The sequence below is a fragment of the Schistocerca nitens genome, chromosome 3, assembly GCF_023898315.1.
Source record: "Schistocerca nitens isolate TAMUIC-IGC-003100 chromosome 3, iqSchNite1.1, whole genome shotgun sequence".
Taxonomy (NCBI): Eukaryota; Metazoa; Arthropoda; class Insecta; order Orthoptera; family Acrididae; genus Schistocerca; species Schistocerca nitens.
In genome coordinates this window covers 520,955,513-520,981,309 of record NC_064616.1, presented here as the reverse complement: position 1 = coordinate 520,981,309, position 25,797 = coordinate 520,955,513, and the positions used below count along the sequence as shown (strand labels likewise).

Sequence of the window (25,797 nt, the reverse complement as noted above, 5' to 3'; positions counted from 1 at the left end):
TCTACACTATGTCAAAATGTGTCGATAATGGGAAAAAACACCAGTGTTCCAAAGTGCTACAAAGCGATTTTTTATGAATTGAGATTAAAAATACGTCATCCAACCTGATGACTCTTTCTAAAAAGTAATTTAATTGTTGGGCCAGAAATCACAGGCTGTACAATCGAACACAAGAAACGCTTTGTGCAAAAATTTTTAGAGCTGCGAGAAAACACAGCGAGACACTTCAGTGTTGAACTTCTTGTTAAAGGCTTCTAGCCAGATTTCTATAATGATATTTCTTTTAGAGACGTCCGGTTGAGCACTTCTACTCAAGACTTAGCTATAAACCGTGGTTGTGAACACTGATGATAATGCTATCACCTAGATACAGATGACAGGCGTACGAGACGTTTCCTGGTGCAGTCTAAGTCTGCCGAATTAGAAAGTAGCAGCCACCGACCGATGTTAACGTGAACGTGCAATGTCCATGTTACTGAAGGTGCATGTCGTACGTCACAGAAATTACTGTGGCTTTGCCTCCTAATGAAACGAACCAGCACACTTGACTGGGAGTCTGCATCTCAATATTCCTATTTAGTATCAAAGCTGTAAACACTTAATATTAGAGGAAGCAACTCTAAAATCATAAAAAGAACGGGCTATACTTTCATTACAAAATAATTTATTATTATAGTATCCCCAGCCACAGCGGGTATCGATAGCAGCGGCAACTCAGAGATGCTGCAAGTCTTTAGTTGAAAAGCCGCGGTGGCTGGCCACAAAAGTTGGGATCGATGTGTCGTGTTGCTGCGCTGCTAACATGGATATAAGTCGTCCAACGGACAGCCTGACAATTTTTCCGTGCTGTATCAAGTAAATACATACTTAATCGTCATATCGCTATGTCTACAACAACCCTCGTTTGCTTTTCGACTGCCTTGGTTTCGCTATCGGTACACATCCGGTGTGCACGTCACGACACTTGCTCTGTATGCGGTTTGCGTTTTTGTATGGGGAGTGAACAGAAAAATGATGAGAATCTCCTGGGGAATAAAAGTAACTAAAACGTATCTTTATCCTATCCCTGCAGCAGGTACGCCTTTCTTTTAGCACGTTAAATTGAAAATTCTTCAATCACGTGCATGTATTTAAGTAAGTATAAATTATCATTTAATTCGAACATCACATGTTTACCTGTGGGGTCATTGAACCTGATCATTACGTGTTGTCGTGGCACAAGCTTTGCCGCCTCGTTAAATAGGCAACAACTGAGAAAATCTCGTCATAAATAATTGATTTGCTCGTTATATGTACACTATGTAAAATTATAATGTGTGCTTCATTACTAATATAGCTGTGTGTCTGTGGAAAGCAAACTGATTCTTTCATGTTCCCAGTATGTCTCCACTAAAGATGTCCTGATTTCTAAATTCATGTAGTTTTCAGTTATAAGAAGGACTGTTAAACAAGTAAATATTTGACTTGAACTGTCGTAATACTTATTTGTGAAACTTAGGATTTCGTTGTTATTTTTTCAGGGACCATGGGCAAAGAGCTGGGCGTCGGTCATGTGGATCCATACCAGGGAACTCTGTACAAACTAGACGCTGGATCTAGTAACGCAGTTTCCGTTGCTTCGCCAGTGAGCATCTCCAATGGTATCGCCTGGACAGATGACGAGAGGACTATGTACTATATTGATTCAGGAGCCTCCAATGTCGTCTCTTTCAACTACAATTTAACTGACGGAACCTTTGTGGGTATGTTACGTTCTTCAGAATTCTAGCAAAACTTATTTTCTAAGGAACTCATAGATATTGCGTTTTGTTTTTGAGAACAACTAGTAAATGTTCTACTCCTCGCTGTAGTAGAATAAGTTGCCGTTTTACATGGTTTTATTGCAAATGACAGTCGAGAAAGGGAATGAAAATAAGTTACTTCTATCTCTGAACACAATGACGATGTTCTCTCTGCAGCTGATGAAATCTACAGTGGGATTTTGTCGACGCACAGTAAGCCATACCTACGCGACGTGCAACACTTACTTGAAAGATAATAAGAGCGATATTAATACTAAATGACTGAGCTAAAAATATCTGTGGCAACTTTATGAAGTTCAGATCATGTCCGTTTCATAATTTAATATAAGTTTTTATGATGAAGGTGAAGAGAAGGTTAGAGTTTAATGTCTTGTCATTATCGAGATAATTTGAGTGGGACTAGTGGTTCGTTGATCAACGTATGAGTAAAAAAAGGGACGATGACTGTGTTGGAGTCATCCTGAAATTCGCAAGACGTAGTTTAGGGAAAGGATGAACAATTCTCCTCACGATAACGTGTTAAGTGGTCTAATAACAACACTGCCTTGTTTGATCAAAATCTCAGTATCTCTCCACGTTGGTAGCTGATTGCATGCAATACCATATAATCAGGAACAATTCTGCCATAGTCTGTCGACACATGAAGTAACTAAAATGTAAGATGTTTGCCGCAGGACCTACCTTCATTCCATCTTTAACTGTGGCATATTACCTTCGTAATCTTTTACGCAGACGGTCTCAGTTATGCCAAATCTAATATTTGTGACTATGATTAAAAGTGCATCATTAATGTTGCATGTGCTGCCCCGCGAAAAAGTTCAGCGCGAAATGTGAAATTTTTCAAATTTTTATTCCTTTCCGCTGCCGGGCAGTAGGTTAAGCACAGCCCGATGTGCTAATCAACTAGGCCACTGGGCAGTACTACTGTCTGAGGCTCGAGGTATTCAGTCGCGCAACAATTCTGTCGGCGTCTTGAACCAAAGAGAATGATGGTCTGTTGAATTTCAGAGAATCCACGACTAACATTTTGGGTGATGGACTTCTGCAGGCTGCCTGCCTGTTGATCAGCTTTTCAAGTTTTGGCCCGAGGCACGCCATACTCCTTGCGTAGTAGCTGCTGGACTTGGAAACTATATCGATGCGAGAAGCTGCTGTGCAGCCCCAGCCTTCACCCCATGAGGAACTTCAGCTGATGGACTGCAAACTTTCCACAGTCCATCTGGGAAGGCGCGACCTCGCGACAGTCGTAGCTACCTAGGCGTGATTGGCCACCATTCTGGTCGATCTCAGGTGGGTGACCCGCTCCACTGGTGCTCGGCATCACCCATCTCGTGTCGGCTATCGAACCCAAGTACATGACATGGGGACCATGAGTAAGTGCTTGGGTACGTAGCTGGCCAAACTCCCAAGGCTGTGAGTGGGCCATGCCCATTTCTTCATTTGCTTACGGGCCTCACGCCGTAGCAGTAGCAGCCGCCCACGACCCAGGGCAATGGACGTTATGGGCGACATTGGGACGTCTGTGCATTCCGAAACCGGCTGAGCTTGCACGCATACTGGGCGGCCTGAAGATAGCCCTCGCGCTTTCATTGCAGCTCGAAATAAACACTCGTTAATGCTGCCACTACTTCATTATGTGCCCCGGCGTAAATCAGCCCCCCCCCCCCCCCCACACACACACACTATTTTTTTCACGCATCCTGATGCGTAGTCGCCATGAATAGGCTGGGTCGCTTCCGTTGGTGTAAGTGAGTCGTCATTACACTTCCCGGCACAGAGTTGTGTTGAGAAGTGTTACTCTAACATCCAAAAGCTACGGTTTGGTGGGAGAAGTGATTGTTGAGTAACACCTGGCAGCCTAATGAATAGTTTAGTGTAGAGTAGTAATCACTGGGTACTCTGGCAATTACATATGGGCAACGGTACTGAGCATAGCTTATGTTCAAAAGTATCGGATCAGCACAGTGTGGCGCAGTGCATTTCACTTTCTTTATGTTTAATTCTGTATCTGTTCTCAATTGTTAGATTTAATTTATGTTAGTGCTAGTTAGATTACGTTTAAGGCTACGTTTGTGAAGCCACATGAACCCGTGGACCTATCACTATTTAAGGATAATGGTAGACCCGATAATCTAGTACCAGTACGGTGACAGTCTTGCAATCTTACGGGGTACGAGTTTCTGTGCTGTAAGGTTGTAGCAGCCACATGTTTTATGTGTAGTCGTCTTGGTCATTTGGCTCGCAACTTCGGAGTGCAAAAGGGCGATAATTCGACGAAAAAATTAATTTGCAGTATTTTTTCAGTATTTGGATTCATTAGTTGGTTATGTGTGTCTGTGGGTATTAATCACAGTAGGAGTAAAGTACGCAGAATGGTAGAAACACGTAATGCTACTACTACGAAGTCTGTTGCTGCTCTAACAGAGCAAGTGCGGGTGTTAACAGATGAAAATTCTCACCAAAAGCAGGAGTATGAGGAACTCCTTCCCAAATTTGAGGCATTGGAAGCTGTTCAATTTGTCACAGTCTATGTCAGAGGAAAACAATGCAGAGATGAGAGTATCTTCATCTTCTTTTAATCCGGCTGTAGCCGCACTTATCAATCCCTTTTCGGGTAAAACAACGGAAGACGTGTCATTATAGGTACGTTACTAGTATTGTAGCTATTGCTGCAATTGGCGGTTGATCAGATGAAGTAATCCTTCGTGTGGCTAACGTGCGTTCTTCAGAGGAAGCTAAAACGTATGTGTTACGTCGTGAGACTCTCTGTAAAGCACAGTCGTCCCAGCAGTTGCTTGCGGGACGGTACGAGCGTTACCAAAAACAAAATATCATACGTTTTTTTCCCTTATGAGCAGAGAACGATAAGATATTACTGAAGGAAGCAGAAAACAGAGCAGTAGAAGTTTTCTTGTGCAGAATACCCTCAGAAATGTCACAGAGATTTCTTATTGAGTATCCTAGTGTTCTAACAGCAGCTTTTAGAACTCCAGCCCAGTTTGGAGGGGGGGGGGGGGAGACGAGGGGAGGAGATAGACTTTGGAACGAGGCAACAAATACATCACCATGTATTCACTTCAGAGGTCAAATGTTAAAAGTGTAGACGTTAGGGCAATGTACAGAAACAGTGTCGGCAAACAAAGGGTTACTCGTGTGAGAAAGTGGGCCACCGATCGTTGGATTGTCGGAATAGGAAAAATGGGAAGCATTGTCAGGAGAAGTAGGCATTAAACTCAAACAGGTATATTTAAATAACTTACGGGAATGCAGCCGATATTTCGGCAGGAAATATTTCCTCGGTTTTCAGAGAAATTCCGTAAAGATAACAAACACACACACACACACACACACACACACACACACACACACCCTGTGAACACTAGCGCAATCACAAGCCAAAGATGACAGACGTCAGAAGTTATCGATAGTGAAATTAATAATCAACGAGTGAGGTAGCATAACTCTGTATTTCTGTTTTTTGACAAGTCAGAGAGCAGAATTCCATGCAGAATTTTAAAAAAACCTCCATCTCTATTCATATTATTCATAAGGCTACTTGCTAATTTAATTTAAACGGCTTTCTTAATGACACTAACCCAATAGTTAGCTGTAAGTGGATTCCAGAATCTCCGTGCCAAGACAATGTTCTTCAATGGCAGATTTGCTCGGCTGTTGTAAGCGTGTGCACCGCTTATACTCAGTGCACCACTCCTCCACAGTCCTGATAGTCTGACCAATATATACTGAAAGATATCTTTACAATTAAGAGGTATCTTTACAATTAATCTGAATATGGGGAGGGGGGGGGTAAACTATGGTCTCAATACAACTGTCGCGCAAACGGAATGCAGTAGGATGTGATGTACATCAGAGCTGGATGACGTATGGAGTGGAATTTGAGCAGTGAGAGTGTACACAAAAATTCTGGCAAAAGCACATTTATTAGATCTGTGAGTTTAATTGCACACATGAACGTTTATAGTGAGTAAAAGTAACCCCAGAACTTTACTTCGGAGTCCCCTGCAAGGTCTATGATCTATGGAATAGGAATGATCAAAGGATGGTTTGATTACGAGTACTTACATTCACACGCACTTCAGAGACTGACAGGAAAGAAAAGAACTAAAAACCTTCACCACAGCACACGTGGGTAGCAAGGGGGCTATTGCACTTATTTCAACATGCGGGATAAATGAACAAAATTTCTATTTGAAGTGAATTGCTATAAAAATGAAGCATAATTGAGAATCGTAATTAATCCAGATATTCTACAACCGAAGATCACTATGGCCTTGGCACTGTAAACTTTCTCATTAGATCACGATCACGTGGTCATCACAAGCGAAAGTGTGAACGAAGAAAGTTACCAAGTGAGATGAATTGCACAAAATTGTCATAAAATTACGGAAATCATACGTAATATACATGCTAATTGTAAACAAAATGAACTGAATCACAATAAACTCAACACGGCTCGACGTGTTTGGTTAACAGTTGAACTGAACAATAACCTACACCGTCCCTGGATTTTAACGCATTTAACACTCGCGAATTAGCAAGTAAAATTTGTCACACACGATAATAAACTATGAATGATGAAAGGAATCATTTACTTTGACTAGCTTTGAAAAACTTACATAAAACACAACATTAACTTCTCATCGAAAAGGCACACTTACCGCCAGTAGGTCTCACCCACGGAACACGCCGCGAGCATTCGCTCTCCAACCAAAACCGCTCCCGGTACCTACGGAAGTAGCCAGAGGAACCCCTATTGTGGTGCCAACATATACAAAAGGTTCGTCCAAGGCAAGCACGGACCTCTTTGCTACCTGGTACGTGTTTTCTACAGTTGGCCGTTCTGACGCAGTGGCAGACTACTACACTCCCACGGATCTACACACTGATATCCTTGCACACTCTCATTCATATATTCAACTGATCGGACAAGAAGAGGAAAGAAAAGATGCATTTAAATATGACACTTAAATGTATCAAACATGCGTGTGGGGCTCCGACAAGTACCAATAACCTGATGAAATGTTAAAACGAAATATGGATAGTATACTGTGGCCACCACAAACACACTCAGCTGCTCAGTCTTTTCCTTTCCTTCTTTACATCTAGGGTACTAGACCATTTGCAACAACTATTGATGTGCCAGAGACAAACGAATGAAGGTGCGTGGTATGGCAAAATCATGAAGAGGTTCATGCAGAGACCCTTCAATACAGTATATGATATACTGAGAACTATGGATGAAGGGCAACACGCAGATTCCATATTTCTAGATTTCCGGAAAGCATTTGAAACGGTGCCCCGTTGCAAGCTGTTAACGAAGGTACGAGCATGTGGAATAAGTTCGTAGATATGTGAGTGGCTCAAAGACTTCTTAAATAATAGAACCGAGTATGTCGTCCTCAACGGCGAGAGTTCATCAGAGAAAGGGTATCGTCAGGAGTGCCCCAGGGAAGTGTGATAGGGCCGCTATTGTTCTCTACATACATAAATGATTTGGCGGACAGGGTAGGCAGCAGTCTGCGGTTGTTTGCTGATGATGCCGTGGTGCACGGTAAGTTGTGGAAGTTGAGTGTCTGTAGGAGGATACAAGGCGACTTAGATAAAATTTCTGGATGGTGTGATGAATGGCAGCTAGCCCTTAATGTGAAAAAATGTAAGTTAATGCGGATGAGTAGGAATAACAAACCTGTAATATTCGCATACCTGTAATATTCGCATTCCAGTTTGACACAGTCGAGTCGTCTAAATATCTGGGCGTAACGTTGCAAAGCGATATGAGGTGGAACGAGCATGTGAAAACTGTCGTAGGGAAGGCAAATGCTCGACTTCTGTTTATTGGATGAATTTTAGGAAAATGGCTCTGAGCACTATGGGACTCAACTGCTGTGGTCATAAGTCCCCTAGAACTTAGAACTACTTAAACCTAACTAACCTAAGGACAGCACACAACACCCAGCCATCACGAGGCAGAGAAAATCCCTGACCCCGCCGGGAATCGAACCCGGGAACCCGGGCGTGGGAAGCGAGAACGCTACCGCACGACCACGAGATGCGGGCTTTAGGAAAGAGTGGTTCACCTGTAAAGGAGACCGCATACAAGACGCTTTTGCGACCTATTCTCGAGTGCTGCTTGAGTGTTTTGCATCCGTACCAGGTACGATTAAAGGAAGACATCTTAGCAGTTCAGAGGAGGGCTGCTACATTTGTTACCGGTAGGTTCGAACAAAACGTAGGTGTTACGGAGATGCTTCGGGAACTCAAATGGGAATCCCTGGAGGGAAGGCGGTATTCTTTTCGGGTGACGCTATCAAGAAAATTTAGAGAACCGGAATTTGAAGGTGACTGCCGAACGATTCTACTGCCGCCAACATACATTGCGCGTAAGTACCATAAGATAAAATACGAGAATTAGGGTTCATACGGAGGTGTACAGATAGTCGTTTTTCCCTCTCTCTATTTGCGAGTGGAACAGGAGGGGAAATGACAACTAGTGGTACAGGGTACCCTCCGCCACGCACCTTACAGTGGTCTGCGGAGTATCTATGTAGTTGTAGATGCAGAATATATGACATGTCACAAGTGCAAGGAATACGGTAGACAGCAGCCTTACGCAAACCAAGACCATGCTTTACGGAATATAGAAGGCCCCTGATATTAGATGGTGGTTGAAAAAAACACCTCACATATTATTTCCGCAAAATGCGACGACTCCTGTTCGAAATTCGCCCTGCTTAAGGCAAAAAGACGGTAGACTTCAGTGCTACCTCGGTATTATTATCACACACCCGATGTACACCGAGCGAGGTGGCGCAGTGGTTAGCACACTGGACTCGCATTCGGGAGGACGACGGTTCAATCCCGTCTCCAGCCATCCTGATTTAGGTTTTCCGTGATTTCCCTAAATCGTTTCAGGCAAATGCCGGGATGGTTCCTTTGAAAGGGCACGGCCGATTTCCTTCCCCATCCTTCCCTAACCCGAGCTTGCGCTCCGTCTCTAATGACCTCGTTGTCGACGAGACGTTAAAACAACACTAACCCTAACCCGATGTACAGTTCGTCGACAGCGCATCGTCTATCACTATAGCCATTCTGACAAAAGGTGACGGTGACTTCGAGATGGGCTAACTCAGTGGACGAACTCCCAGGGTCCGAGATGACATGGGCCTGCGAACCAAGGCACGAAGTACTCCTTCACGTTGAGCCGGATGGTGACAACTAACGGCCTGCAAATACAAGTCAGTGTGAGTATGCTTCCTGTAAACGGCATGTCCCAACGTACCATCCACCATCCTCATGACCAGCACATCAAGGCAGGAAAGACTGCCACCTTTTTCCAGCTCCATCGTGAAACGAATATTCGGGTGGATTCAATTCCGGTGTTCTAAAAGAGCGTTAACATTCTCACTGCCATGAAGCCAAACAACAAAATTATCGCCTACATACCAGATAAAAACACGCAGGTTTCAAATCCGCAGGCTTAAAGGCAGATTCCTCGAAATCTTCCATAAACAAATTGTCAGTAACAGGTGACAACGGGCTTCCCGTCGCAACTCCATCCGTCTGCTCGTAGTACTGATTCTTGAATAAAAAGTAAGTGGAATCAACACTTGTCGAAATCGGTTCGAAATTCAGCACCAAATCTAACCTCAGCCAGCCGTAACGAATCAGACAGAGGAACACAAGTGAAGACAGAGATCACATCAAAACTTATCTCAGAGTCATTCAAAGCATCCCCTCTAATCTACGTAAGAAATCCGCCGTGTTTTATATGGTGCTCACACCGATCTACTATCGGGCTCAGCTGAGTAACAAGATGTTTTGCTACATGAAATGTCGGAGCACCAATCTTACTCACAATCGGACGAAGAGGAACGCCTTGCTTGTGGCCCTTGGGAGGCCATACAATCTAGGCGGAGTAGCACAATAAAAATTGAGACTCTTGATAGTCTCCTTCGATAAGGAATTTTTCTTCAAGACGCTGTTGATCCCTCTCTCAACACTTTCTGTTGGGTCAGCACAATATGCAATATGCTGAACCTGACAGTAAACACTGCATCTTTGGAAAGTAAAATTCTGCTTGTCCACAACGCCGGTAACATTACCTTTGTCCGTAGGTAAACTAACAATATCCGGATCAACTCTGAACAGGACTAATAAAATCAACTACGGACGCCGGTCGTTGTGGCCGAGCGGTTCTAGGCGCTTCATTCCGGAACCGCGCTGCTGCTACGGTCGCGGGTTCGAATCCTTCCTCCGGCATGGATGTGTGTGGTGTCCTTAACTTAGTTAGGTTTAAGTAGTTCTCAGTCTACGGGACTGATGACCTCAGACGTTAAGTCCCATAGTGCTCAGAGCCATTTCTGAACTACGGGCTTGCGACACCGCCCACGGACGAAGCGCATAGAACAGCTAACGCCACAACACGGTGTGACTAAGAGTGAAGTAACGTAGTATAAGTCGGAGCACATGCGTGCTACCGAATAGTCACAAGTGGCAAATACGACCGCGCCTAGCCACTCCGCGTTTGGTGTGGATATCCCGCGAGCGAGCCAGGAAGAGCTGACGAGACGAGTAATATGGAACAAATCCACTCGCCACCCTCTCTCCCCCCCCCCCCCTCTCCTCCAGTGAGATGACGTCGGAAGTGTCGCAATAATTGTGTAAATAATCGAGCCCAGAGGCTCAAGGTATTCAATTGTGCCTCCATTCTGCCTGCGTCTTGAACCGGAAAGAATGACGGTCTGTTGAGTTTCAGAGAAACCACGACTAACACTTTAGGTGATGAAGATCTGTAAGCTGCGCGGCCACTGAACAGTTTACCAAGTTCCGACCCAAGGCACGTAACAACCGTGGCGTAACACATACTGGACTTGGAAACTTCACTGATGTGAGAAGCTAGTGTGCGGCCAACCTCTGCCCTCTGACGGACCTTGGCCGAGGAGTGCAAGCTGTCTTTAATCTGGCTAGGGGAGGTGCGCCCTTGTGGCCTCCTAGCTATCTAGACATCATCAACCACCGTTCTGGTCGACCGCTTTTGTGTGACCGGCTCCGTTGTTGCTCGGCATCGAACATCTTTTGTCGCCTATCGATCCCAACTGCAAGGCATGGGAACACGAGTAAGCACGCGGGTGTATAGCTGGCCAGACTCAGAGGCTCTGAGCGAGTCGCGGTAGCAGCAGCCCACGACCCAGGGTAACGGACGTCACAGGCGCCGTCGGGGCACCAGCGCATTCAGCAACAGGCTGCGCTTGAAAGCGCGCTGGGCGGCCTACAGAACAGCCGCCGTGCTGTACACTGCTGCTGTAAATAGACACTTGTTAATACTACCACTGTTTCACTGTATGATTCGGCGTAAGTCTGCCTCCTCCCACACCATTTCTCTCACCCATCCTGATGCGATTTTGCACAGAATAGACCGAGTTGCTACCCATGTTCTAACATGTCTTTCAGATTCTAAACATGTTATTTGCCGCAAACATTATACAGTTTCTCTCTAGCATCAGTGGTAATATGCCCTCACTACATTTCTTGGTCGGTGACGCGAATCACAGCTTTCCTCATTTAGCAGGCAGTTGAACAACTGATAACAAGATGTAAGCAAAGAGCTAAACTATTCTAATTCCCGGCCTGGTCGGAGATTTTCTATCCGCTCGGGGGCTGTGTGTTGCGTTGTCCTTGCGTTCGTATCGTCGTAACTGACAAGGAAACATTCTCCAGTTCACTGTCGTATGGTCTGTTCATTATTGAGATGGCTGAATGGGCACGACCCGCAAGACAAAACGTCAAATTAAAAACAAAAAATTATGCGTTCGTATGGGTGTATAAAATAGGACAACCTACCATTAGCCAAGTAAGAGCATTTAAATATCTTGGAAGCACAATAACTGAAGACCTGAGATGTCACCAGGAGGTGAAAACTCGAATTGCCATAGCGAAGGAGGCATTCAACAGAAAGAGGAGTTCTTATGTGGCAAATTAGATATAGGTCTAAGGAAAAGGCTTGGCAAATGTTTTGTCAGGAGTGTGACACTATATGGGGAAGAAACATGGATGCTGAGACGAGAGGATGAAGAAAGGTTAGAAGCATTTGAGATGTGGATGTGGAGGAGAAAGGAGAGAATAAGCTGGATGGAAAGACTGAGTAATGAATGAGTATTGGAAAGGGTTGGTGAGAGAAGATATCTGCTGAAAGTTGTAAGAGAAAGGAAAAAGAACTGGTAGGGACATTCATTGAGAAGGGAGTGCTTGCTAGCATATGCTTTGGAAGGATTGGTTTGTGGGAGAAGACTGAGAGGAAGAAAGAGATACAAAATGATAGACGACATAAAGGGAAGAGGAAATTATGCAGACCTGAAGAGGATGGCAGAAGACCGGATAGCTTGGAGAACTACCATGTGAAAACCTGCCTTTTTGCAGAACACTGATGGTGATGATGATGTGTGTATAACGACTCAGTCAGACAGCCGTTTTTAACTTTAGTACAATGATTTTGTCTCATATATTACTCTTCATACTTCCACTTGATAGCAACATATTTCATAAATGATGTCGAGTTTTAGTTCAAGAAACGTTAATTTCTGCTTCATTTTCATGCGCCATTGTACACTAGGCTGGCGAGAAAAATTCACAGAAAGAACATTTTACATTGGTATTTATACGCTGATGTAAGCTGTCTCAGGAGGCATTCATAGCGCCTAGACGGATCGTTGTAATTTCATTTGTGATAGAAGATTTCTGCTAACTAAGATGAGAAACACTCCAAATAAAAACAAAAAACTCGTTGATATTAAAGTATTTTTGTAAAGCAATGTACACAAAACAAGCTACATATCATGGATACCCTACAAGTAAAAACTTGATGTATAGAAATTTATGTTCTTTTTCTTACAGATGACTTATTATCTCTTCCAGTAACATTGTAGAGTAAACGAATTTGTTAATGTATACTATGCTGCTGATTTTACACGTATGTCTCGTATATGATATTAACATTCAAGTCTTTGGCTTCGACTTCAGGTTTGTTATCTAACGAAACGTTCAGTTGTTAATTACCGATATAGAGTGAATCCATCTTTTAACAAAGACACTTAACTACTTTCCTCGCTATCGTCAGATTGCTCATAGAGATATTTTCTAATTGAATATGTATTGTAGAAAATATTTAAGTTTGTGTTCCATTTATAGCTTCAGTAACTCAATGTGTGTGCCTGATCATCATTAATCAAGCTACGAATATTTATAATCAGTATCGCTTCAGCTACATAATCGACTCTCGTAGTATTTAATGTGAAAGGTAATCCACCATGCCCTTTTCAAAGGAACCGTCACGACATTTGTTAGGAGCCCTTTAGGGAAATCACGGGAAACATAAATATGGATGTCCGGAAGGGGATTTTAACCGCAGGCCCCCCCATTAAGAGTCCAGTGTGTTAAACCTAGCACAAAATCGCTCGATATCTGTTATTTACGTATGAGTACAGTAGTGTGTCGATTGCACAATCAGTAGTTTTGGTGCGTTACGTGATAATAATGCATTGACTTTCTGTTCTCTTTCCACAGGGGCAAACAAAACTGTTTTCCAGTTGACTTCCACTGGAACAGGTGAGCTTCCTGACGGAATGACAATAGACAACAAAGGAAATCTCTGGATAGCAGTCTTCAAAGGAGGAAGGGTGAGTTCTCCAGTCAGAGCGTTTATACATTATTTGATCAAAAGTATCCGGACACCCCTTTATAGTGCAGAAATGACCACTAAATATCACCAGAGGTGAACCCATCAGCGTAAAAGGAGGTGGGGAGCTTTGCGTTGTCAGCAGAGAAGCAGCAACAGCAATAATGACCGGTCAGGAGAGCTGGACGACTTCGAACGTGAAGTAGTCATTGGATGTCAACTGAGTAACAAATCGATCAGAGACATTTCAACACTTGCAAAGCTGCCCGCGTCCACCGTTCGTGATGTGACTGTGAAGTTGAAACGTGAAGGAGCATTCATAGCTAAACCGAGACCAGGCAGAGCTCATGTAGTGCGGGACAGGGCCCGTCGAGAAATGCGGAGGGTGTTTTATCGTATGAAATCAGAGAAATAAATCACTCTCGAGTTCCAGTGTGCTACCAAAAGTCCAGCTGGCACAGTAATTGTTCTTAGGGAATGGATAACAATGGGGTACAAAGGTCCAGCTGCCCCACGTAAGCCACACATTTATGTAGTCAGTACTAAGATCGCCCGAGATGGTGTTTAGAGTGATGCCACTGGACGATGGGTGACTGGAAACAAGTGATTTTAAGTTATTAATCACGCTATACCCTGTGAAAATCTGATGGAAGAGTGTAGAGCCAACAGTGAAGTGTGGAGGAGGTGGTGTTACTGTAAGCGGGCGTTTTTCGTGGGTAGGATGTGTTGTCCTTATTGTGCTTAAAACGCAAAATGCGGAAGGATATGAACACATTTTACAGCATTGTGTAATGCGTACAGTAGAAGAACAGTTAGGGGACGATGATTGTATCTGCCTTACAGTGCACCCTGTTTATGACGCAATGGTTTGTGGACAATATATGAGGCAATGGTTTGTGGACAATATTATTCCCGAAAAGGACTGGTCGGCCCAGAGTCGCGATCTGAACGCAATAGAACCCTTTTTGGGATGACATGGAACGTTGACTACGCTCCTGACCCCAGCGACCAACGTTGCATCGTTCTCTGGTTTCGGTTCTCAAGGGATGACGGGCTACCATTATTCCACACACATTTAGTCACTTCAGCGAAAGCGTCTCCAGCAGAGATCAAGCCGTCTTTTTGGTGAACAATGGGGCGCACGCCGTATTAATATCCACGAATGCGTGTCCGGATACTTTTGTATGTAATAATATCCTTACGTGCAAAATTTCCTAAAAGTGGTTGGAAAAGTTAATCACGTAGATTGGTATGAATTTGCTGCTATGGTAGACACAACGAATATGTTTCAGTGTGAAAAAACTGGTAAGTCTGACTTAGTGTTTCCGAAGTCGGACGAATCGATCACAAACATGTTAACTCTACCATACATAGTTTTCATATGCTTTTGTAAACAATTCGTAAATACCCGCCGTGCGGGCAGAGCAATGGTGTCATAAACGGAAGACGCATTTCATTTCATTTCATCTAAACATAATACATATTACAATTCTCCGGTGGAAGTGTTTGTGTATCGAGATTGTGCGAAATGATATATCATACAGAAATGATATATTGTACACACAGAGTGTGCATGGTTACTAGCTGATAAAATACTTCGCTATTTAACAAAACATAATTTTCTGAAAACCAGTCAGAGTACTGCATGTCTTATCCCTCAGTTTATGAAACACAATGCTTGTTCCATAAACTTTCTACAGAAATTTTCGTCTGATCACTTGTCTTCAGGGTTCTTTGCATCCTCTTCTAAGCGTGAACTTTCTAAAGCTGCTTACGTGACAAACCATAAATAAAGATTTTTGTTATTTAAGTTCTGATTGAAGATCTATATTTTATTGGTGTGATTTTTATTCTTTATTTTCTCTTCTACTATGATTTTTAATCAAAGTTTATTCAGTGGTACTTTGTTGCAGGCTGCAGAGTTATTATATTACTTGAGTATTAGTTTTGTAGGTAATATAAGAACTCTGCTTTCTCCATTTCATTGTATGATGTGCAACTGGGCAGTAAATTGTATATTCGGTTAGATGGAAGTCCAAAGTCATAAGCATTCAGTTTTAGCGTTACCAACACTCAGTGACAAGTTTGCTTTCAAGGCTGATGATGAATGCAAAATACAGCCGAAAGTTCCAGCCCATTGTTAGACAGCCATTCGTCAATATGTTCTACGGTAATGAATAATTCCATTTGGGCCTAAAGATATGAGTATGCAGTTGAATAAACACATACATCCTCCGCATATTGTAAAATTCTTGTGGGGCGAGTGATGGTTCGTTCTAAATCATGAGTGTGAAGAATATACAAGAGAGGGCTTAATTTGCACCCTGGGGCAAACCCAAGGAGACAAGAAACGGACTAAGAATGTTTCCTTTGATTCGGACGGAGATTGTTCTTTGAGCGACCAGGTTACTGATACCATGTATCAACCTCGAATGAATTCCGAAATCTGTCAGCTTGTTCAAGAGGATCAGTATGTGCATGTGATCATGTGCCCACTAACGTAAAAAAATGACGACCGTTTTATTTATTAGAAAGGCTGAGGTGATACACATAGCAAACAAATACAGATTTTCCATAATCCATTTTTATGCCTAAAGTGCAAGTAATGTTAGTAATGTTACAATTATGAATTCCCGGAACGCTGTAAGAAACTATGCGCTGCATTAGAATTACGATAAATAAATACTGTTTAGGTTTAATCATTTTGTTGTTTTACCGGCGCAGTCACATTGTATAGAGTCAGACGGCAAACAAGTAGTTTGTTGTCTTCATGTATCGTAAACCTTTTTATTTTAGACGATACGCGCAACAGGGATTCAACTTGTTTCTAATTAAACATCAAGCTGTAGTGTTCTTTATGGGGTTGTATCTTTTTCAGTAAGATCAAAAATCCCAAGGTTCAAGCTTCGATGCCCCTACCAAGCGAGGTGGCGCAGTAGTTAAGGCAATGAAGTCGAATTCGGGACAGCTGTCAAGTTCCCGTTCAGCTATCCAGATTTAGATTATCCGTTTTTCTAAATCGCATAAGAGAATTTCCAAGATAGTCCTTTTAAAAGAGTACATACGATTTCCTTCCCCATCCTTTCCCAATCGGAGCTGCTGCTCCATCTCCAATGATTTCGCCGTCGACGGGTCGTTAAAACTTAATCTTCCTTCGTTTCTTTGCAGTAGTTTCTTGGATCACTTGTCACTGGCATGATTTTTTCATATGCAAAACAAGATGTGGCGCTGTGTTCTGGAGTCCAGGCTAAACTGTAGCGCATTATAAGTGGCTGGCTATATCAGCTCAAAAGTCAGGAGAAGGCAAGACCTTACCTCATCCAACCTGAACGTGCGACGTAAATTACTACGATGCTCAAACCGTCCTTCAGACTGTGGACACTTTACTATTCCTTTCACATTAGCAAGGGTGTGAGGAGAAGGGAGACCACTACACTGATCACGTGTATGAGGAAACCTGTTTCAGAAAAGGTCGTATCCTGCAGTACGCGTATGATCATATTGGCACGTAAACTTGATTGCGACTGCGCCTGAAGCTTGTTTATATGCATTTAGTTGCACTGGTCCGATGACAAGTGGTAAACTGCTTCCGTTGTTTATGTCTCCAGCGGGTAGATGCTACCTCAATCCCTGCCTCGGCACTTGAATTTAGCAAGTAACTGCGTATGTTTGCCAAATTTCACCTCAAACTTTTACAAATGCTATAGCATTGAGATGCCAACGGCCCTGCCGCAGTGCTAACACCGGTTCTCGTCAGATCAGCGAAGTTAAGCGCTGTCGGGCTTGGATAACACTTTGATGGGTGGATAGGTCACCGTTCACGTCTGCCGAGCGCTGTGGGAATGTGGGGTGCACTCAGCCCTTGTGAGGTCAATTGAGGAGCTACTTGATTGAGGACTAGCGCCTCCGGTCACGAAAACTGTCAGCGGCCAGGAGAGCGGTGTGCTGACCACATGCCCCTCCATATCCGCATCCAGTGATGCCTATCGTTGGAGGATCACACGGCGGCCGGTCGGTACCATTTGGCCTTCCGAGGCCTGCTCGGACAGAGGTTTCTTTTTTTCATAGGACTGGAATCTTATTTTCAAAAGATTTCGAATGCCGTTAAACAAGTAATGCCCTTTTAGACTTTTGCTCTGTGCTTATTTAATTGTAACTTTGGTATCTGAATTCATGCAGCAGAGTGATCTTGCTTGCACGTTCCTACACCTGGTACCCCGTTCTTGCTTATGCGTTCCTACACCTGATTCTCTGTTACCCTAAGGGTTCTGTACTGATCTGGGCTTTCCATTGCGTGAGTGTGTATGCTCTCCGCCTCTGGTCGTACTACGCTCCAGTAATAAACGTGTGTACGACAAACACAAAAGATCCATTAAAAAGAGCGTAATTGCTTCAATATATCCGTAAAGAATAAAAATGCAAGTGTTACAAATGCGTCAAATTGCAACCTATTTGCATACTGTCATTTAGTGTAAATATAATGTGCAGATGTAAAAACATTTACAGAAGAAACTAGTTCGCTCAGTCTTCACCTGGTAATCTCTTGTGTACTAGCATTACAAAAATATCTGCAATAGAATTCCGTCCTATGCGTATTTTCGGTAGAAAATGGGCTTGATGAACAATTTGCGAGCACTTTAAATCACTGTACTACATCTGGCCTCTAGCTGATTTTCGTCTAACTGATTACACTGGCGATAGCGATATGCTCACATACAAATGGCGGCAGTATCGCGTACACAAGCTATAAAAGGGCATTGCGTTGGCGGAGCCGTCATTTGTACTCAGCTAATTCATGTGAAAAGGTTTCCAATGTGATTATGGCAGAACAGCAGGAATTAACATACTTTGGAGGTGGATTGACAACTAACGCTGTGTCACATAAACACAGAAATCAATGTGGGGCGTACGACGGACGTATCCGTTAGGACAGTGGGGCGAAACCTAGCGGTTATGGGCTTTGGCAGCGAGTGTTTTTGTTAACAGCAAAAAATCGCCTGCAGCGCATCTCCTGGGCTCGTGACCGCATCGATTGGGCACTAGAGGACTGGAAAACCGTGGCTTGGTCTGATGAGTCCCGATTTCACTTCGTAATAGCTGATGGTATGATTCGAGTGTGGCGCAGATCTCACGAAGCCATGGACCCAAGTCGTCAACTAGGCGTTGTGCAAGCTGATGGTGGCCCCATAACGGTGTGGACTGTGTTTACATGGAATGGATTGGGTCCTCTGGTCCAACTGAAGCGGTGATCGACTGGAAATTGCAGGCCGCTGTGGCCGAGCGGTTCTAGGCGCTTCAGTCGAACCGCGCTGCTGCTACGGTCGCAGGTTCGAATCCTTCCTCGGGCATGGATGTGTGTGATGTCCTTAGGTTAGTTAGGTTTAAGTAGTTCTAAGTATAGGGGTTTGATGACCTCAGATGTTAAGTCCCATAGTGCTTAGAGCCATTTGAACCATTTTTTGACTGGAAATTGTTATGTTCGGCTGCTTGGTAACCAATCGCAGCCACTCATGGACTTCATGTCCCAAACAATGATGGAATTTTTATGGATGACAATGCGCCATGTCACCGGGCCACACTTGTTCGCGATTGGTTTGGAGAACATTCTGGACAATTCAAGTGAATGATCTGGCCACACATATCGCCCGACATGAATCTTATCGAATATTTGTGGAACATGATCGAGAGGTCAGTTCATGCATAAAATCGTACACTGGCAACTCTTTCGCAATTATGAACGGCTTTAGAGGCAACACGGCTCAATATTTCTGCAGGGGACTTCCAACGACTAGCTGAGTCCATGCCACGTCGAGCTGGTGCACTACGCTGGGAAAAAGGTGGGAGGGGGCGACACGATATGAGGAGGTGTCCCACGAGTTTAGTCAACTCAGTGAAAACTAGGTTTCCAGAAAATGGTAGTATAGATAGGAACACATAAATTTGTCAATTAGTTAATAATCATAATTCTTGTATAAACCAAGGTACTAGATTATATTTTTTAATGGAACGGTATACATTTGTTAACGGCATTCAAAAACTCTTAAAAAAGACAAATACATGTCAATTTTGGCGTTGAAATGTTTCGCAAAAGTCTTTGAGAAATGTGCTACAATTCAGAGGAAAATCTGCCGGAATACACTATTGCAGGGAAAACACCACAAAGCTACGTTTCATGCAGCAAGAAGACATTCCAGGGCTACTGAGATAAAATGTAGTTCATTTTGTCTCTTCTTTATGCGACGGATATGAAGGCCAACTAAATTTTTTGAAAACATTTAGCGTTGCAGAAACTGTGTGAAATAAGTGTAACTCCTCACGTTTAAGCTAATAGTTGTTGTGGAAACATCTGCAATTTCCGCACGAAGTTCTCCATTTAAACCCGTGCCGTGGCTTTCCGCTGCTTAGTTGTCAGGACTGAAATAAAAAATATCGTCCGTCCTCCGTGAAAATAAACTCTCTGTCTACTGAGAAAATGAATGTCTGTTTTCGATCCTGCGTTGCGGAAAAATCATCTGATCACATGTCGTAATGTTTCTTAAAGAGTGTGGAACGGTTTCTCAGAGTATCTCTTGTCGACAGAATGAGATTTTCACTCTGCAGCGGAGTGTGCGCTGATATGAAACTTCCTGGCAGATTAAAACTGTGTGCCCGACCGAGACTCGAACTCGGGACCTTTGCCTTTCGCGGGCAAGTGCTAGTACACAACCTACAAAAGAAAATGTTTTACACAGTCAGGCGTATAAAAAATCAGATGTGGTGAAGGTGAGTTGGTGTCGGTGGATGATATAGAGGAGTAGCCTGCGGCGATACGTCGGCACATTTGTGTTCAGTAAGTCGATGCAAGAGACAAATGACAGTCTTCTAGATGATCCTACAATTCTTGACGATACGTGACATGCCACTATGCGAACGGATAACTGTCGTAGCCAGAACAGGTGGCTCATTTTTTATGTTACTTGCAGTTCTCTTCGTTGTCGTCTGACGTTCCAGCTGCCAGCTACCCCATAATGCAGCACTTGCCGGGAGCGTGGGACGGTAGTGACCAGGATCCCGCTCAGTCTAGTTAAGCCTACCTCTGTCAAATTTTGCCCATAACTGTAGGGAAGCTAGTACACATGGGCTTCTGACGGTGCCTGCCGCAGGCCGCTGTGTATAATGAAGTTAATATACACATTTTCTATAATTAATCGTAACAGCTTCACGAATTAAAGAACTGTAAATTATATTTTTATAGATGGGATACCCCTAGAAGCCATATTCTATTTTCTACATAGGCTTTTAAAATTTTTGTTTGTTCAGATATACTGCCTTAAATCTTTCGTAATGCGTCTGTGTTATGTTGTAAGCATAAGGCTTCCTTGTAGAGGAACATAATCGTTCAGCAGTGGGCAAGTCTTAAAATGTTTGTGATTTTCCTGCAACTGTAGGATTTTGTGTTATGTGAGTTTCCTATTATGTGATCAGCAGCAGAGTTCAGTCTATTTTCATTAGTAAAGACACAGTCATTATCCAGAGGGAGCTATACCAAATTACATGTCATGATTGTGATAAGTTTTATATTGATCCGTGAGGCAGAGATATATTAACTAGGTTGGCTCAAGATGAACGCAACTGGAGATAGCAGAGTTATGACTTCACATTTTCTGGGCATGTGCAGAATTAGGGCCACAGTCCTGTCTCCTTCACTAAGTAAAGAAAAGCCAAACACTTCATATGTCATAAGCTCTGAAATCATTTTTAATCCTGATTTAACTACTCCCACTCGTCTTAACGTCACTTAATCCTCACTGTTTTCCAATGCTTTTCAAACTGTGTGCTCTATTCTATTCCTCCAGCTTTCCTGCATTTATTTATTTTATTGTGATTGTTTATGTACAGTACGTATTCTGTTGTTTTCTAATATGTACATCTTCCCTACAGTGAGAGAATTCTTCACACAACTGGTAAAAAATTAGCTTATGTATTTTCTGTTATAATTGTCAATTCTGTCTTTTACACTGTTTGTGTATCACCTTCCATATATACACGGACATGACGCAAGTCATGGGATAGCGATGTGCACATATTAAGATGGTGGTAGTGTCGCATACAAAAGGTATGAAAGGTCAGTATCTTGGCGGAGCTGTCATTGGTACTCAGGTGATTCATGTGAAAAGCTTTCCGACGTCTTTATGGCCACACGACGGAAATTAACAGACTCTGATCGCGTCCTGGTAGTTAGACGCATGAGAGATTCTACTTGGGACATCGTAAGGGAATTCAGTATTCTGAGATCCACAGTCTCAAGAGTGTGCCGAGAATACGAAATTTCTGATACTACCTCTCACCACGGACCACGCAATGGCCGATGGCCTTCACTTAACGACCTAGAGCAATGGCGTTTGCGTAGAGTTGTCAGTGCTAACATACAAGCAACACTGCGTGAAATAAACGCAGAAATCAACGTGGGGCGTACGACGAATTTATTCGTAAGGTCAGAGCGGCGAAATTTGGCGTTAATGGGCTATGGCAGCAGACGACCGACGTGAGGGCTTTTGCTATCAGCATATGTCCTGCAGCGCCACTTCTGGGCTCGTGGGCATATCGACTGGACCTTAGGCGACTAGAAAAACGTTCAGTTGATTAGAGCTGATGGTAGATTTTGAGTGTGGCGCAGACCCCACGATTCCATGGACCCAAGTTGTCACTGTGCAAGCTAAATAGTGGCTCCATAATTTTGTGGGCTGTGTTTGTATGGAATATGGGCTGGGTTCTTCGAACGAATGATTTAGCCACCCAGATCGCCGTCATGAATCCAATCAAACATTTATGGGACATAATCGTTAGATCAGTTTGTGCACGAACTCCTGCTCCGGTAGCACTTTCGCAATTAATGGATGGTTATAGAGGCAGCATGGCTCAGTATTTCTGCAGGGAACTTCCAACTACTTGCACATGGTATGTCACGTCGATTGCCTGCACAACACCGGGCAGGAGGAGGCCCGACACGATATTAGGAGGTATCCCATCACTTTTGTCACCTAAGTGGAATTCTTCTTCACGCTACTCTTCAGTACTCTCTTCTTGTATTAATTTTAGTTATTGTGACTGTTAATTTAATTTACAATGTTATATGGCACTGTTTTCTCTAGTTTTAATTTTAATTTAATTTTTTATATTTTTTCCCCTTTATGCTTATTTTCTGTTTGACATTTTTAACTACGTAACACTGCACTGTCATAGATGACATTCACTATGCAATCGTGCCTTATTCCCGGTTTATAGCTTTTTTTTCAATGCCGTTCACGAATATTGCGCTCTTGCGCTCTCTTTGACGGGACGTGGTCAGTTAAAGTCCGATGATGGCCTTTTAAGCCGGAAACCGGTTAACGATACAAATTAATATTGTAGAACATACACAGTATAGTGCCTTTCATTTATAATTGTGTAGTTGTTGTACCAAGGGGCGACGGAGGAATCAGTTAACATAAAAATAAATTAAGTAAATTTATTTTTTCAAGGTGTTCACTAAAAATTTATCATACCCCTCGTATATGAATAATTGAGATAATATAAACGTACGTAAGTTACCTATGACTCTATTCGTTTCTGCAAAACATAAATCTACTAATAGCATTAAATAAACGCCACTGTTGTCAATTGCGATATTGATTTGTTTAAATCGTAACCAGCCTTGTTAAGTTTCAACCTCTCTCTCTAGCGTCCTCGACCCTAGAGGTGTGGCTTTGGAAACTGTTAAACTTCACAACAGTACCCCTCAAAAGGTGGTACTCGTAAGGTATCCCCATATGGGACTTGAAAGCGAACGTGGACGTGGAAATTGTCGAGTTTTGTGACGTCACAACCGAAATTCCATGATGTGAAAAATTTTCAAACATGAAAGGCAAAATAAGAAATTACATTCTTGCATCGTGGAAGAACGTGGCGAAACAGATCCAAACCGCTGTTGTCCGACACAAGTAGATGCCATACTGAATTACATCGCTTGCAGCTGGGGACCTTATTTGTTGGTCCTATGTTATAGCTTACGTGCTATATGTACACATTGTTCCAAAGCGCCAACACACTGAGGATGTGTCGAAGAGCCTCGATTCTATCACGAGTAGTAACGATAATGGTTTGTGAAACGACTCATTGGTGGTTAAAGGCTTCTCGTATTTGTCGTTTCTCGTATTATAAATTGCGTGCCATGGAAGTATGCTATTTCAATGAGCAGGTACACTGAAGATTCATCAACAACTTGGTATGATTTGTTATAATTATACAGGGTGATTCAAAAGTAACTGTACACACTTCGAGTGTAATGTATGCATCAAAGTAAGAGTAAAATATTCAATAAAGTTTTGTCTGAACTCCTTTATTTCCGAGTTATTATGCGTAATGTAATTTGTGGCAGGCATTATATCAAGGGCCAGTACAGGCTTTTGGAGTGTCGTGTTCGCCTGCATATCGACTGAAGCTTTGTGGGCGTTACCCCTGCACATTTCAGTCGGGAGGCAAGAGAGTATCTCGAAGTTGCTTATCCCGATAAGTGGACAGGTCGTGCAGAACCTGTTGCTTGGCCCGCCACATCTCCTGATCTTAACCCCTTGACTTCTACCTTTAGGGCCGTCTCAAGGAGCTCGTGAATGGTGTTGCAATTAAGAATGTAGCACAACTACAGCAGTGAACTGAAAATAGCCGTACAACTGTGCAGAATGAGATGGACGAAGCCTGCAACATTCCGAGAGCGGTAAAAAGTCGAGGGTGTCACTATCTTCGTATACATGCACATCGATCAGAACATGTTCTGGGGTAAAGGTAGAATTCGTAGTTGTGCTGAATTTCGGGTAGCTTCGTGTCGTTGCTTTCTGAGTGGAATTAATTTCGTGTTGCACTTGTGATCCCTACTCTACTGCATAGCTTTCAAATAAAGCAGTGTCAGACAAAATTTTAACATTTTACTCTTATTTTGATGCATACATTACACCTACTAAGAGTGTGCAGCTACTTTTGAATCACCCTGTATATCAGTTAATGACATAACGGGGGTTAAAGCGTTCTGGACTTCGTAAGACTAAAGGTACAGACTCAGTTGACATCTGTCAAATGTAGTGTAGTGAGCAGGGTTAATGACTCCAAAGGAACAACAAGGCAAGTTTTTAAATTAGTTGTTCAACCCGTCGACGCATTCACAATCTTCTGCGCGATTTTCGTGCTCATCTTCGGCGAACGCTAACAGAGCTAATCTAGCTATTTTACGCGCGTCCATTTTCGTAAATAAACTATGTAGTCTGCATGCCAGATACAGCCAAACGCTTTGAACTGCGCGAATTACGTTGAACAACACGTTCCGTGTGGTGCAACAGCTCGTTTCTGAGAGTACAACAAGCACGTTCTGCGTGCTTCACGATGAGAGACACGTCCCGTGTGAGAGCGAGGTATTTTTGCGGGAAGATTGATCCGTCACGCTTTGTGTACCCAGGTGATCAACGTGGACCCGCGCAATGGAGCAATTCTGCAGGAGCTAAACATGCCGGCATTGCTGGTGACGTCTGTGGCGTGGGGCGGCCCCGATCTGTCGGACCTGTACGTGACGACTTCGCGCATGGGGCTGACCCAGGAGCAGCTGCAGCAGACGCCTCTAGCCGGCTGCGTCATCCGTGTAACTGGGCTCGGCGTCAGCGGCAAGAAGGCCAACCGCGTTGCCAGCCCTCATCTTCAATAAAGGGCTTATAAAACGTTAACATTCTTCTTCTCTTCCTTTACCTATATGTTAAACCCATATCTCAGTATATATTCTGTTTGAGCGCCGTCTGATATAAAGAATATTCATCCAAAAATGTTTCACCACAGCTGTGACACCGTAAGGGGGTTCTACTGCGAGAATGGAGCATGAAAAAATATACACGCTAAATGAATTTTAATTACATATTGTATTGGTTGTACTTTCTGTATGTTCATAATGAAAGGATCGTGTTTTGTGAGATCGATTGTCCGGTTTAAAAGATTCTTATTGGTTCTTTATACTTATTCAGACCTGCTGCGCTCTGTTTCAAAATGGCTCTGAGCACTATGGGACTCAACATCTGTGGTCATAAGTCCCCTAGAACTTAGAACTACTTAAACCTAACTAACCTAAGGACATCACACACATCCATGCCCGAGGCAGGATTCGAACCTGCGACCGTAGCGGTCGCGCGGTTCCAGACTGAAGCGCCTAGAACCCCTCGGCCACACCGGCCGGCTGTATCGCAACAGATAACGGCATTAGGATTCAATCAAACATATGACAGTCTACAGCATAAAAGGAACATGACGTCA

At 43.2% G+C, this 25,797-nt stretch overlaps 1 protein-coding gene across 1 annotated transcript in view; it reads left to right on the top strand.

Moving 5' to 3' along the window:
• The window catches only part of LOC126248440 (regucalcin-like), a 154,645-nt gene extending 129,425 nt beyond the window's left edge, over positions 1 to 25,220 (top strand). Inside the window, exons 4-6 of the mRNA XM_049949419.1 lie at positions 1,521 to 1,742; positions 13,383 to 13,495; positions 24,959 to 25,220. Of these exons, the coding sequence (XP_049805376.1) occupies positions 1,521 to 1,742; positions 13,383 to 13,495; positions 24,959 to 25,201 (578 nt within the window). The 3' untranslated portion in view covers positions 25,202 to 25,220. The remainder of the gene's footprint in view (positions 1 to 1,520; positions 1,743 to 13,382; positions 13,496 to 24,958) is intronic.
• Positions 25,221 to 25,797: the final 577 nt, after the last annotated feature.